Here is a 14,939-nt window from a genome sequence, read left to right as displayed (position 1 = left end):
GACAAAAATCCTCTGCTTGCCTATGGCTGAGAGCAGAGGAGCCGTGCTTGTTTATTCTCAGCAGATGACCTCATAAGAAAAGTAAATGTAAGCCGATAGTTCCCCAAATGTGGTGCAAAAGCCAATACTACAAATATGCCTCAGGATTTGATAGAAACTCAAAAATCTCAGATCCTCCCCTAGACCATCAATCCCAGGGTTCCAGCAATGTGTGTTGTTGCAGTGTCTTTCCAATGATTCTGATGCACCTAAGATTTGACAGTCTCTAATCTCCACCTTTGGACATGAGGTTCCCCTATTTTTCTCCCTGTCATTTCTAATATATTCATTCCTTTCTTGACTTGGATTTACATATCGCAAAAGAAGAAGTTTTTGTCTAAAGTCAATCCTCTACCCCACACAATGCTTACCATATTCTACAGCAATTACTATCCATTGCTTTCCTCTTCCATCTCTCCCTCTGAGTGCCTCCTAATCAGCATCTGTGGGCAAGTCTCCACACTGCCCCTTCATCTCGTTTACCCCCAGTCAGCTTCCATTCTCCCTTTCCTTTACCAACAAAAATCTTAAAAGAGCAATTTTATTGCTATCTTTTACTACCTCCAATGCGTGCATCTTTTAAAGTTTTATTTTATACCCTAGTATCACTTTCACTATAATATCCAATGTGCAAGGGGAAAAAATCATTAAAACACAGAACTGGAACATTACCAATGCATTTCTGTTCATTCCTCCTGACTTGGGTCACCCAACTGGGACTGTGTGCAGTAGGATTACTAACGTCCACTAAATTGATTTGTCCAAAGGCTTTTTGTCAGTCTTCATTACACTTATGCTCTGTGCAGCCTGTGTCTTGGAGTGCTAAACCTTCTCTGTGACCTAACTTCTGCTTTTTCAGAATCTCTATTATAGCTCTACTTATTCCTCCTTCCTGATTGCTTGTTTTTTACCTTCTCTATAGCTCTTTCTTTTCTTTTTTTTTTTTTTTTTTTTTTTTTTTTTTTTTTTTTTTTTTATTCCTTAGGCTGTGCCCTTAGTTCAAGGTAAAATTGATGCTAGCTAGCTAATCACTACACATTTGGTCTGGAATGTCTCTCATTCCACTGCTTTATTATCATTTGCAAACTATGATCTCCAAACTATGACTACACACACACACACACACACACACACACACACACACACACACACCACTGCTTCATTAGCATCTGCACATATGATCTCCAAACTATGACCATGCACATGCACACAAACACACACGTTTTTAACTATTCTCAATGTCCACTTAGCACAATGTTAAATGTACTTTAAAAATCACTGTTTAAAACTGAACCCATCATCTTTCACCTTACACTTTATCCCCTTATCCATGTTTTGTTCATCCATAGCATTACATTCCTCTAGTTGATTAAGCCAAAAACCTCTGCATGATTCTTGGCTTCTGCCCCATCTCCCAATCTATACCCAACTGAGCACCAAACTCCCATCCATTCTATTCTAATACTATTCAATAGTGTCTTCTTCCTTTCCAGTTTAGTTATCTCCGTACTCAAATTTCTCAGCATTTATTACCCACATTACTCTTCAACTTTCCTCTCTTGCTTTATAGACTCCAACCTCTGTCTTCTTATTACTTTATCAAAATACATATATATATTTATTTTACTTAAAAAATTCAGTGGTTTCAATTTATTAAAGCCAGAATTTCAAGACTCTTCATGATGGAACCCCTGACTATGTTTTCAAACTCATCTTTCCCACATTTTAAGTCATATCTCCACCAGCACCTTCTCACATACCCTACATACAATATGAACATTTTCACTTCTTGAGTATGCCACTTTGTCTCAGAGTGATGAATAGCATTCCATTGTACAGGTGTATCACAATTTGTTTATCAAGTTATCTATCAAAGGATATCTTGGTTGCTTTTGATTTTTGGTAGATTTTTCAAATAAAGGTGTTAAAAACATTTGTATGCAGGTTTCTGTGTAGATACGTTGCAGGGCAGAGGGGCACCCCTGAGCTATTTGAAAGGCCTCTAGTCAGCCTTGGAGCCAAGGAGATTTGGGTCTGGCATTGAAAGACATTTTGTGGTTTCTCCCACGTAATGGATTACGCAAACACATGGCGACCTCAGTCTTCGCTCAGCTAGAGAGGCTGTTCAGTAGCTCAGGACTTAGGCGTTAACCATTGGTCTTGGAAAGCCCTCCTCCTACTTTATTTGGCAAAAGTACACTCCATGAAGATCCTCTGAAGCCCCCTTGTATAAATAAATCAAATGTGGGCTCTTCTCTCTCTCTCCTTCCAGTGTGGAAGCAGGATCCCTAAGGTTGTAGAGTCGAGTCGTCCCATCCCCACTTTTTGAAAATTACTTTCTGTGTTCTGAAGTTTTCACTATGTTTCTCACACAGCACACTTCTCACAAGGGAAACCAAAATTCATAGCCCGGGGCACAGGACATGGGTGAGAGATCTACTTCCATATCAATTAGGTAAATATCTAAGAGCACTATTGGTAGATCATATGGTAACACTGTAGCATTGGAAGAAATTGCCACAATGTCTCGGAAAGCAGCAGCACCATTTCATTGTTTCATCAACAATGAATGAGAACATTTCTGTTGCCATGAATCCTTGCCAGTCACCTGTATAACAAGGTCTCTGAATATTAGCCATTCTAATAAATATGCAGTGCTACCTATTATTGTTTTAACTTGTAATTCTCTAATAGAATGATGTTGAACAGTTCTTCAAGTGCTTATTTGTCATCTATATCTTTTCTTTAGCACCGTATCTCTTCAAATCACTTGCCCATTTTCTAATTGAATTGTTTTCTCATTGTGATGCTTTTAAAGTCTCTTGTATATTTCCTGGATATAACTCCATTATCAAATATGTGTTTTGAAAATATTTTCTCCAAAATACATAGATTTAAAAAAAATTCTTTCAACATAGTCTTTCACCGAGCAAGATTCTGAATTTTAATAAAATTCAGTTTATCCTTTATTTTTTGTTCATAGGTCTGCTTGATGCTAAAAGCTTGATGCCAAACTAAATGTAACCTATGTTTTCTCCTATGTTATGTTTTAGGAGTTTTATAATTTTTGCTTACATTATGTCTATGGTCCCTTTTGAGTTAATTTTTGTGAAAGATACAAGATTTATGTCTAGCTTTACATTTTTATATATAATAGTCAATTTTTCCAGCACCATTTATCGAAAAGGCCCTACTTTCTCCATTAAGTTATCTTTGTCTTTTGTCATAGATCAGTTGACTATATTTTTGTAGGTAAAGTAAAGGTCTATTTCATTCCATTAATCTGTGTCCATTCTTTGGCCAAGACAATGATGTCTTGAGTAATATACCTGTTTTAGTTTAGATTGGTGGTATCCCCCGAAAGCTCATATGTGAGACAATGCAAGAAAGATTAGAGGTGAAATGTTTGAGTTATGAGAGCCTTACCCTAATCCACTTGAATGGATTAACTGGGTGGTGACAATAGGTGAGTAGAGTAGGGTGTGGCTGAAGGAGGTGGGACACTGGGAGTGTGCCTTTGAGGTTATATTTCATCCTTGTTGAGCAGAGCAGTCTCTCTCTGCTTATTAGTACCATGTCCTGAGCTGCTTTTCTCCACCACATTCTTCCACCATGGTGTCCAGCCTCATGTTGAGCCCAGAGCAATGGAGCCATCTGTCTTTGGACTGGGACCTCTGAAACCATGAACCCCCAAGTAAATTCTTCCTCCTCCAAAATTGTTCTTGCCAGGTCTTTTGGTCACAGCAGAGAAAAAAGCTGACTGAAACAATACTTTTAGGGGAAGTCTTGAAATTAGGTACCTGAGTCCTCCAACTTGTGTTGTCAGTCTCCTCCCCTCCCCTCCTATGTCTCCTCTTCTTTATTCTCCCTCTCCTCTTCCTTCTTTTTCTTCCTATTATGTTGCCTATTCTAGGTCTTGTGCTTTTCATATGATCCTTAGAAAGAATTTAAAACAAAGATACCTGTAAGTATCTGGGAAAATCCTAATAAAAACTGAATGCGAAATATATGCTAATGTTCTATGGGTAAGTATAGAAATAATTAACATACAGGAAAAGTGTAAGCAGGGAAGAACTAGAAGGAGTTTGAGTGTTCTGAGATCCTCATGGAGAAAGGTTAAAGTGATAGATTAACTGTAGACTTTCAAGGTTCAGAGTTGACTTATTTCCTATGTTCAGTTATGGGAGGTTGCTTTGGTAAATTTGCTGATCAATAAATTCCTTAAATCATTTAAAAAGTGAAGCCTGTCAAGAGACCTGGCATTGCACTAACATGACTTCTGTGTGACTGAAGGAACTAGAGCCTTCACTCTGATGATGCTGAGGCTGCAGCTGGAGAGGAAACCCCACTTCACGCCAAGCCTTATGAGCCCACTGACAAAGTAAGAGACTTAAGAAGATAGGGAGGATGAATTTGAGGCTTTAATTTCATTGGGCTTTAACTTACAAAGTAGGACAAGAAACTTTGATTTCAGGTTTTCCTGCAGGTAGTTTTGTGAGAACAGCTACACAAAGATTTTGTAAGATTGCCTGGGTATATTGCTGACATCCCCCTACAGAACTGCTGTCCCCAGTGTGGTGGCCCATACCTGTAATCCCAGCTGCTAGGGAGCCAGAGGCAGGAGGATCACAAGTTCAAAGACAGCCTCAGCAATTTAGGGAGGCTGTAAGCAACTCAGTGAGACCCTGTCTCCACATAAAATATAAAAATAGGGCTGGGGATGCAGCTCAGTGGTCAAGTACCCTAAATTCAATCCCTGGTACCAAAAAAAAAAAAAAAGAACTGCTGTCCCCCCTCCTGTTGCATGTTGCATTAGACTTAAGGTGAAAAGATTGAACAAAATCAATTGGGTAAGGTTAAGAAAGAACATTCCTACTAGCTTTGGATGTCCCTCTCAAGGTTTGGGAATGCCACCAGCCTAATATTTCTAGCCTCTTTATTCTTCTTTCCTCATTCTTCCCCATAGAGGAGGAATTTTTAATTCTTGTTGATGCTTCCAAAAGGAGAAAGTGGCCATACACAACCCAGCTGACTTTCTCACATGATCAGGATTTCTACAGATCCTTCATGTTGCAAGTTTTATAGGCTAGGTTTTCTGTGTGTGTGTGTGTGTGTGTGTGTGTGTGTGTGTGTGTGTGAGTGAGTGTGAGTGTGTGTGTCTGTGTAGAGGGTGGAGGGGCGCCTGCTCTGACCAGGAACCCTCTATTCCCAACTAGTAGGTCAGTGTAATTGTGGTGTTCAATGTTAGGAAACTACTTGCCCATAGATATAAATTACATATTCCCATGTCAACTTGATCGGCAATAAAGGTAACAACTTGTCCTCATATCTAACTTCCTCTCTCACCTGATTTCCAAATTGATTTCAAGAACCCAAGTGGTTAAGTTCCTTAAGAACCACCAATAATGGAAAATACATAACTCTAGCTATTCCATCTGAATATAACAGTAATATGACAATGATAACAACAACAAAATAGCCTTGGTCACCAGTTACTGTGCTACCCTCACCACAAACGTTTATTTATCATGACAAAGCTGAAAAGTAGGTATCATCACCCCTGTTGTTGGTTCACTGGAGTCATTGAGGGAGAAGAAACAAGGAAACAGGACAGAAATTACCCCATAAAACTGGACTCAGCTCATTTCTAACTCTTTCTTGCTCTTGTGATCAGTTAAAGTGCTATCCTTATATTCCAGGCATTTCACCTGCAGTGATGGCCCGCTCCCATCATTAATATGATCTCCTGAGGAAGCATTATGTTTATGGTAATGTTTTATATTTAACTTTATGTACAATAAGGGAATATTTTTCATTTGTACTCAATCTAATTCTTTTCGCTGGCTTTGGTGGCTTGACCTAGTGCACAAAATCCCATACTGATGACTAATTTGGCACACCCTCTAGGATCTCCAGGTCAGTCTCTGCCCTTGGTAACTATCAAAGCAATTACAAAATTGGAGTCATGTTCTCAGTATCTTTAGTAGTCTAGAACCGGGGTCAAAAAAATTCTGACTGATGAGCCAAATTCAGCCCACAGTCCATTTTTTTTTAAACAAAGTTTTATTGGAACACAGCTACTTACTCATTTATACGTTACCTATAGCTACTTTCACAATGCAAGAGCAGTGTTGAATCAACATCACAGAACTTAAAGTTCACAAAACTGAAAATATTTGCTGTTTATCACTTTACAGGAAACATTTGCTGACTTCTGGTCTAGATATAGGGACTGGTCCCATATTCTCAGGGCTCTGAGAGGTTAGTGTAATTCTTTCTCACGCTGGCCCTAGGCTGTCATCCTCTCCTCCATAATCATTCACCAAGTTGATGGCAGCTATGATAGCTGGAACCCTACTCACTTCTCACTAGATGATCTTGAATCAGATTCCCTGCCAGCCATTCTGGCTGTCTCCAACCACCAAGACTCTAATAGAAGCATTTTCAGGGGAGGTATAGAAAAGCTCTTAGTTTTAAAGTGAATTTAGACCTAATGACTGGACACTGTCACGCTTTCACAAATATATAGTTGATTAAAATAAAACAGACATGTTTCAAATGAATTACAAACATGATGGTAGCTTATTATACAATATAAACTCTCTGGACAATGGCTAACTCCTCCATTTTGCCGTAAACTACTAACATCCAGCATGAAACTACTGATATCTGAGAATGGGGTATCAGTATTTTTGAAAGGCTTTATTGAGTACTGAATCAAGAAGAGGGAAAGTAATCTGTGCTGGTTACCTAATATATGTTTTTTACTAAAATAATTAGATTATTTAATCCTTTCCATACCATAAAATGTGATCATTGTCATCCTCTTTGTACAAATAAAAACATTCCACTTAGAAAAGTAAACAAGCATGCCCCAAACGTCAAGGTCTAGATTTGATATTTCTAAGAGACAATTCCACAACTCCTAAAATGCCCTTGAGTTAAATCAACTCAAACTTTAAAAGGTATACTTCATCTGGGATGGTATTCACGATACCTAAGAACTGCTGCTATAGCACCAACACTCACCAAAATAAACTTCCACTTGTTGGTAATCACCTCGTTATTGTTGGATTACGGGGAACTCTAGGGGCTTTGGGGGAAGAGTCTCTGTGGCAGGTGCAATCAAAGAGCCAAGGCAAGCATATCTTCATCAACTGGTATGGAAGCAGTATTTTAATATTTTAATAATTGGTAAAACTGTACCAGTGCCAACTTGCTGAAAAATAAATCTGGAAGCCTTTAAGACTCCAAATTCACAATTATGCACAGCATGACCATGATTCATCATGTGAGCTATTTGCCTAAGTAAGCTGTATGGGAGCAATATGCCCACTTTAGTTGTTGAGCTCTTACTGTTTTAATATTAATTCAGTCAAGCAGAAGATAGAAGGCAGCACTTCTCAAAGTTGTAACCCACTTTCCCTGCAGTAGCTTAGCATGCTTCTCCGATTGTCTGATGAACTCTTTCACGCTGGTAACTGTGGTGTCTGGAGTTTCAGTGATCTATTTCTTGGTATAATAAATAAACACGGACTAAGGGAGGTCCTGTGGCATTCAAAGAGCACACATGGGGCCACACATGAGCACTGTAGAACTCAGCATGCAGCAAGGTACACAATACACCATAAAAGTCACACATTGTCAGGACTTACAGAATGAATTTGTGAATAATTAAATGTTTAGTCCCTCTCCTTTATAATAAATCATCTAAACCAAGAGTGATTTTGAAAGTACCACATTATAATTTAAAGTTACAGACATCATCGAGAAATTATTTTTTTTTGTTTTAGTGATAAATTGCTATATTATAAAAGCAAGCCATTCTTGGGAAATATTTGTAAATTAAGTTAAATATTTGTAAATCAAGTTAAAAGTAGTCACATTTTAACCATCGTTATAAGAGTTTATGTTCTTGATTAACATTTTAACACTAGTTAAAAATAGCCTCTTTCACAAATATAGACTGTTAATAGTCTGATCATCTCTCACAGCACGATTTCCATTTCTCTTTTGATTTACAAAGAAGTGTTTTATTTTATAGCAGTAATAACTGCAGTTTGCTAGGTGGAATTATATTTAAAAAGAAGTAAGGGATATGTGTGGAGTATAGCAATGGAAATACACATATCATATATATATATATATAATCTCCCATAGAATACACTGATATAATTTTCTTCTTCTAAATCTAAAAGTATTGATGCTCACTGAACAGTACTTTTTGAAAAAAACTCAGAGCACAGCATTTTTCTTTCCTTTGACATTAATGTGAATGCATCTCACTCCCTCCCCAGCGGGTTCCATATAAAATATGATCCTTCCCATCTTAGGAAGTAGAAAATATCACTTCTGTTTAAAATGCCTCCTCTTGATACTCAAAAGGAAACAAACTCTCAAAATGTCAATAGTCTTAGTTGTTCCACAGATAACTAACATTTTAATAACATGAAACTGTATTTAGAGTAAGTGGAAAATAAAATTCAGAATTGACATTTAACATGCACCATCTGGGATGGTATTCAAAATACCTAAGGCTACTCACCACTCCTGGCTTACAGTTGTTATAGCAATGCTTGGAAGTGTCATCAACGGTAGCGTGATCGGCCTGGAAATGCCATCTCCCTCGGGGGTCCTGGCCCGTTCACTCTGTCTTTGGGACAATGGTGGTAACTGTAAGTTTCCTGAGCAACACCTTCTCCCTCTCCAGAGGTCGATCCCAAGTGTGTTACTGGAAGAACTGTAGGATTTACTCAAGCTACATTCAAAATAATCTTTAACATTCTGGAGGAACCACAGGGAAAGAAAAAAGAAGAAAAAGAGAATAAAATTCAAATGTATATCAGGGTAGAGTGAAACAAGAAACTAAATGGTCAAGCTGTCACTTACAAAGTCTCAATTCATGGTCTCACAATCGAAATCTAACATTGATGTCAAATGCTAAAGAGACCACAAAAAGGGAGGGGTAACTGAGTCTCAGCTTTATGAACAAACCTATTAGTTGCATATTCCTGGAGATTTGTAGGTACATAATATTCTCCCTGAAGAGAACATGGATTAGAGTGCTGCTTCTTTTCTTTCTCTTTTTATTTTTCCTTTTTTTTTCTTTGTTTTTTAAATGTACTAAGATGAAATTTGCTAGATTCAAAATACATTTTGCAAATCCATGTTATCATTTTGCCATATGGGAGCAAACTTTAATAAAATATGGAGTTCCTTCTTCAATGTTTTAAAGTAAAAATATTTTCTATCTTAAGATAGGAGGGTATTGAAAATCAGGAACAACTGACTATGTCTGTTCCTATTTTTTTTTTTTTTAATCTCATGATTGATGATTTTCTGTTTTGTTCCATTTTGTTTGGGTCAAATCATATAAAGGCTGAGATCTAGTCCTGAACTGCCTTGCTCAAGTGCATGCCCTGAAGCTGATATAAATCGAATCCTTGTGAGAGGACAAAAGCACAGTGTTAAACCATGATAAGAGTTATTCATCCTTCCCATATGTCTTGGTGACTGTGGTTCCTGGTGCTGTTGGGAGTGGGATTCCCAAGCGATCCTCTGCCTGTTGAACCATTTATATCAGCTCAATGGCAAAAAATGCTGCAGCACTGCAGTGGCAGCTGAGAGCAAGAGGAAATATCAGAGCAATCATTTCACTCTCCACACTCATCTTAACAGAGAATAGTGGAAGCATCAGGTCAAAGTTGCTTAACTGAAAGTCATCCTAAGAACACAAGCACTTCCTACCAGTCTGTCAGACTAGACAGAAGGATCTGAGACTTGACCCCCTAGGGATTAAACGAACAAAATCCTCTACTGCCCTGACCTCTACCCAATTGGCCCAATGCTAGTTCGTACAGGAATAGTTAACTCAAGTTTGAAGATCTGAGTTCACTCAACAAATATCTGATGCACGTCTATTACAGGCACACCCTGTGCTACTTTAGAACATAACTAGCAAGAAGAAACATCGTGGGGCTGGGGATGTGGCTCAAGTGGTAGCGCGCTTGCCTGCCATGCGTGCGACCCGGGTTCGATCCTCAGCACCACATACCAACAAAGATGTTGTGTCCGCCGAGAACTAAAAATAAATATTAAAAAATTCTCTCTCTCTCTCTCCCTCCTCTCTCTCTCTTAAAAAAAAAAAAAAAAAAACAAGAAGAAACATCGTATCTCTCCTCAGCCCAACCTGCATTCATTTAACTGATCTATACAAGACTCTATTTCCATGGCAGAAATCTGGACCAGAAGAGGCTTGATAATTTTTACAAGCCCCACGCTCCCTGCCTGGAAATGGGATATTATCATATTTTCTTCTTGACTTATAGTTTTGACATGTCATTTGTCTGAAATTCAGGAGAGTCACAAATTGATAACAAGAAGAAGAAAAAACAATCCAGAATTTGAGAGTTTGAAACATCCAGGAATGCATCAGGTTTACTGGTTAGTAACTCGTCATTATAATAAATCCACTATAGGTCTACTAGCATATACTGCATGGCAATGTGTGTGTTAAAAATTAGAGACTGAAGGGGATGGTTAGCATATAAGTTTCATTTTTTTTTTCCATGGTATTGGCAATACTGGGGTTGAAACCAAGGGTTGATCTGCCACCAAGCCACATCCCTAACCTTTTCTATTTTTCATTTTGAGACAAGGTCTCACTAAATTTGCCCAGGCTGGCCTTGAACTTGCTTTCCTCCTACCTCAGCCTCTGGAGTTGCTGGGATCATAGGTGTGTACCACTGTGACAACAAGTTTCATTCTTAGGGTGCAGTGGCACAAGCCTGTAATTCTAGCAACTCTAGAGGCCAAGGCAGGAGGATCATAAGTTCAAGGCCAGCCTCAGCAACTTAGCAAAGTCCTAAGCAACTTAATGAGATTCTGTCTCAAAATAAAAATAAATAAATAAATAAAAATGGGCTGGGGATGTGGCTCAGCAGTTAAGAACTCCTGGACTCAATTGGTGGTACCAAAAATAAAAATGATAAACTAGTTCAGGGGACAAAGTATACAAAATATTCCTGAAGAGATTTAAAAACAAACTAAAGGCCAGTAATCATAACTTTAAGGATCAACATAGTTCCAAATATGCAGATTGAAAAAAAAGTATTAGCTATCCAGAAAGCAGACTCAACTATACTGCTTACCTCTTCTTCAAGAAATATTTCTTCAAGAAATATATCAAAGAACAGAAATAATGATGTAACTTAGCTAAACCAGGGCCTGGTTTACTTGCTGGGTATTTTTTTTCCCTTCACAAAAACCAAACAATACCAGTCAGGTTTAATTGCAGTAAATAAACTAAATGTCCTTATTTAATACTTTTTATTTGAAAAGTAACAGAGTCACATACACCACAAAATATTTTCCACACTAACTTGCCAATGAGCTTGAATTTACAGATTTGAAGTTATTCTTTTGAGTTAAAAGGATTTGTTTTGGAAAACCCCAATTAATGTGCAAATACATTGCCACAAAAGAAGAACATAAAGGAATAGTTTTTCAGAAACTAATTGAAATATGAAATCATTAACATTGTTTTAAAAACACTCATTAATCCATGTAGAGCCATTCATAATTATCTTAAACCCTATAATTCATATTCATAATGTATATAGTATTCTCCTCAAATTATTAACAATCTCAAAGAAAAACTCTAATTCAGTCATTTCTCAATTACTGAATTTGTGGTCTTGGTCTTATTTTCCTAATTTAAGCACCATGATTCTGACTGATGCTATGCCTCTCATCAGATCAAATATTTTGGGGAAAGGATCATGAACTTGAATGTCATTTCTGGAAATCACGACTTTTAAAATGCATCCTACTTTCAAAAATTTACTTTATGTCTAGATAATCCCTAAAGAAACAACCTAGTTTGAGATTATACATGTTTCTAAAATACTTGTCTGTTTAAAAATCAGTATTCTTATCAATGCAATTCCAAATAGTTACCACAAAGGAAAAACTCATGTGAAATCCTGCACTTAATTAGGGTAAGTATGCAGGAAGGAAGGCAGGGGATACCATGGGGGTTTTATCTCTGTCTCATCCTCACATCAAAATCCAGTCAACACTTGAAATATCCAGAGTCAAGACCCTAAATGCTTTGGTTTTTCTTTTACTTTGTCAATTTCAATCATTTTTTTAGTGTTCTTATTTTTTTTTAATTCTTCCAGTTAAATTCAGGTTAGAATCTGGAAAGCAGGATGAAGATGCCTCAGAAAACTAGGAATGAAGCAACCATTTGACTCGGTCATCCCATTCCTTTACATATATCTAAAGGATTTAAAATCAGCATGCTACAGTGACACAACCACATTGATGTTTATAGCAGCACATTCACAATAGCTAAGCTGTGGAGCTAATCTAGGTGCCTTTCAACAGATGAATGGATAAAGAAATTGTGAGATATATATACACATACATACATACACATGCACACACACACAATGGAATATTACTCAGCCATAAAGAATAATGACTTTATGTTAATAAATGGATGTATCTGGAGACTATCATGCTAAGTGAAATAAGCCAATCCCAAAAAAACCAAAGGTCAAATGTTTTTGTTGATATGTGGAAGCTGAGCCACAATAAAAGGGGTAGAGAGAGAAAAGAAGTGTAGTAGATTAAACAAAGAGAAATGAAGGGAAGGAAAGGGGATAGGAATAGAAAGAAAGTGGAATGAATCTGACATGATTTTCCTATGTAGATATATGAAAAAAACCTAAGTGAATCCTACCATCGTGTATGTCCATAAGAATGGAGTCCTAATTACAATAAGATAGAATCTGTGCATGTATAATTTTATCAAAATAGATTCTACTATCATGTATAACTAAAAAAAAATCAATAAAAATAAATAAATAAATTCATTGTTAGAAAACTGGATAAGAAATTTTTCCAAGGACTTGTAACATGCTTTGGTGCACTTTCCATTGGAACCATGAGCCAAATTTCTCAAACCTTATGAAATTAGAGACAGAAATTTTGGGACACATTAAAGGGACATTCAGGCTTCCTACTGAGGATAAATGCTTAATGCTCCATGAGACAACAATAAAAGTAATTTTGTCTTTGAAAAATTTGGTGTCTTCATCAATTACAAAGAAGTTTGTCTGAAGGTAATTTTTATCGCTCTTACTGATTACATTTCCTTCTTTTGAAATAATCTCCAAACATCAATGATTAGAAAAGCAAAACTATGACTGAGTTGTGGATGTGGATATATGTCTTTGGTTATAATACTATACATAGACACATACACATACACATATATTACATGTGTAATATAGGTATATATAAATATCTATAGCATTATATATGTATATGTGTTGTGTATATATATATACACACACATACATATTTATGGCACATTATGTGTGTTCACACACACACATACACACTTCTCTCCCGCTCTCTCACTTATATGCATATCTCTTGATTCTTCCCTCCTAGTCTTACTCATTTTCCACTTTTCAACTCCTCTCCAAATCTTCATCTTCCTTTCCTCTAAGCAATATTATTATGCCTTTTATCATGATGAATTCTTGTGTTTGCACTTAATTTACCTCTTACTTCTAGAACTCAGTTCACAAATGCAAAGCTTTGAATGTGTGCTGTTCCTGTGACATTCCTCACACTGAGTCTCCTATTATTTATATACTACAAGAATACAGAGCCTGAAGGTTCTTCTCTGTATTCCTACAGACCCAATCACGGTGTCCTGAATGCAGAAAGGGCTTTGCCACACTGTTTCCTTCCACAGAGCATCCGAGGGCTCACTTCTCTCTGCTTGTGAGTCATCCTGCCCACATGCTGTCTCCTCACACTGTCCTTTCATAAAGACTGTAGTCTCACTATCCAATCATTCTTTGTACCCCTGACCAACTTCATTTTCTATATAGCCTTTTTCATAGACAGGATTATTTCATAAGCTGCTAATTTATTTTTGTTTTTCCCTATAGATCATGGAGACAGGAACTTTATGCTAATGCTTCATGAATCTTTAGAACTTAGAACCATATTTGACCCACAATAGATGCTAAATTAATATTAGGTTTATGTTTAAATAACTGAATAAAATTTTTCTGAGTTCAAATAATGAAAGTATAATAAGATATCCTTGATTAAGGGTAAAAAATTATTTAACGTGTGACATATAAAATACATTCTGCTAAATCGATGTTGTTTTGTGGGACATTCGATAAGGCTGAGCTGCACAGTGAAAAGTTCTAGGTTGGTACTGTCCTAATGTGTCATTTAAATTTTTCTAGTAACCACATTAAAAAGTAAAAAGAAATAAGTGAATTCGTTTTCATAATATATTAGTCTAATATGTTTAAAATACTATCATTCCAACATGCAATCAATATTAAGAACTATTAATGAAATATTGTGCATCTTTAAGATTTGTATATATATTCAAAAATCCAAAATATTTTATGAATATAACACATTTCCATTCAAATCAGTGTTTAATAGACCCAAGTAGCTATAGTTACCATATTGGACAGGATAAATCTATGTGATATTTATCTGTTCTGGTTGTGGTGAAGTTAATTATTAACTGTGGTTTTCTTTTTCTGCTTTTTCTTTTTTTTGGGGGGGGGGAGGGCGGGCTGTAATCAGGGATTGACTCTGGGGGTGCTAAGCCACTGAGTTATATCCCCAGCCCTGTTTATTTTTTATTTTGAGTTAGGGTTTCATAAAGTTGCTTAGGGCCTCAATAATGTGCTGAGGCTGGCTTTGAACTTGTGATCCTTCTGCCTCAGCCTCCTGAATCACTGGGATTACAGACATGGGCCACCACCCCCAATTTGTTGTTTGTTTTGCTTTGTTTCATTTTTGCATATTCTGGCAAGCCATTTTCCTCCTCTTTTGATTGTGGCAAC

At 36.9% G+C, this 14,939-nt stretch overlaps 1 protein-coding gene and 1 long non-coding RNA gene across 5 annotated transcripts in view; both read right to left on the bottom strand.

The window, feature by feature from the left end:
- The window catches only part of Pde4b (phosphodiesterase 4B), a 513,928-nt gene that overhangs the window by 404,578 nt on the left and 94,411 nt on the right, over positions 1-14,939 (bottom strand). For 3 of the 4 annotated variants that reach the window (XM_078026453.1, XM_021731099.3, XM_021731098.3), the window contains exon 3: positions 8,585-8,823. The exons of the other annotated variant lie outside the window; for it this stretch is intronic. In XM_078026453.1, coding sequence (XP_077882579.1) covers positions 8,585-8,823 — 239 coding nt within the window. The remainder of the gene's footprint in view (positions 1-8,584; positions 8,824-14,939) is intronic. 4 annotated transcript variants of the gene reach the window in all.
- Positions 965-6,150, bottom strand: LOC144368082 (uncharacterized). Its single transcript, XR_013427854.1, has 2 exons — positions 1,215-6,150; positions 965-1,125 (listed from the first exon to the last, which is right to left on the bottom strand). It is a non-coding gene; the product is annotated as an uncharacterized LOC144368082 (long non-coding RNA).

The sequence above is a fragment of the Ictidomys tridecemlineatus genome, chromosome 11, assembly GCF_052094955.1.
Source record: "Ictidomys tridecemlineatus isolate mIctTri1 chromosome 11, mIctTri1.hap1, whole genome shotgun sequence".
NCBI lineage: Eukaryota > Metazoa > Chordata > Mammalia > Rodentia > Sciuridae > Ictidomys > Ictidomys tridecemlineatus.
This window is presented reverse-complemented; position numbering and strand designations above follow the sequence as displayed.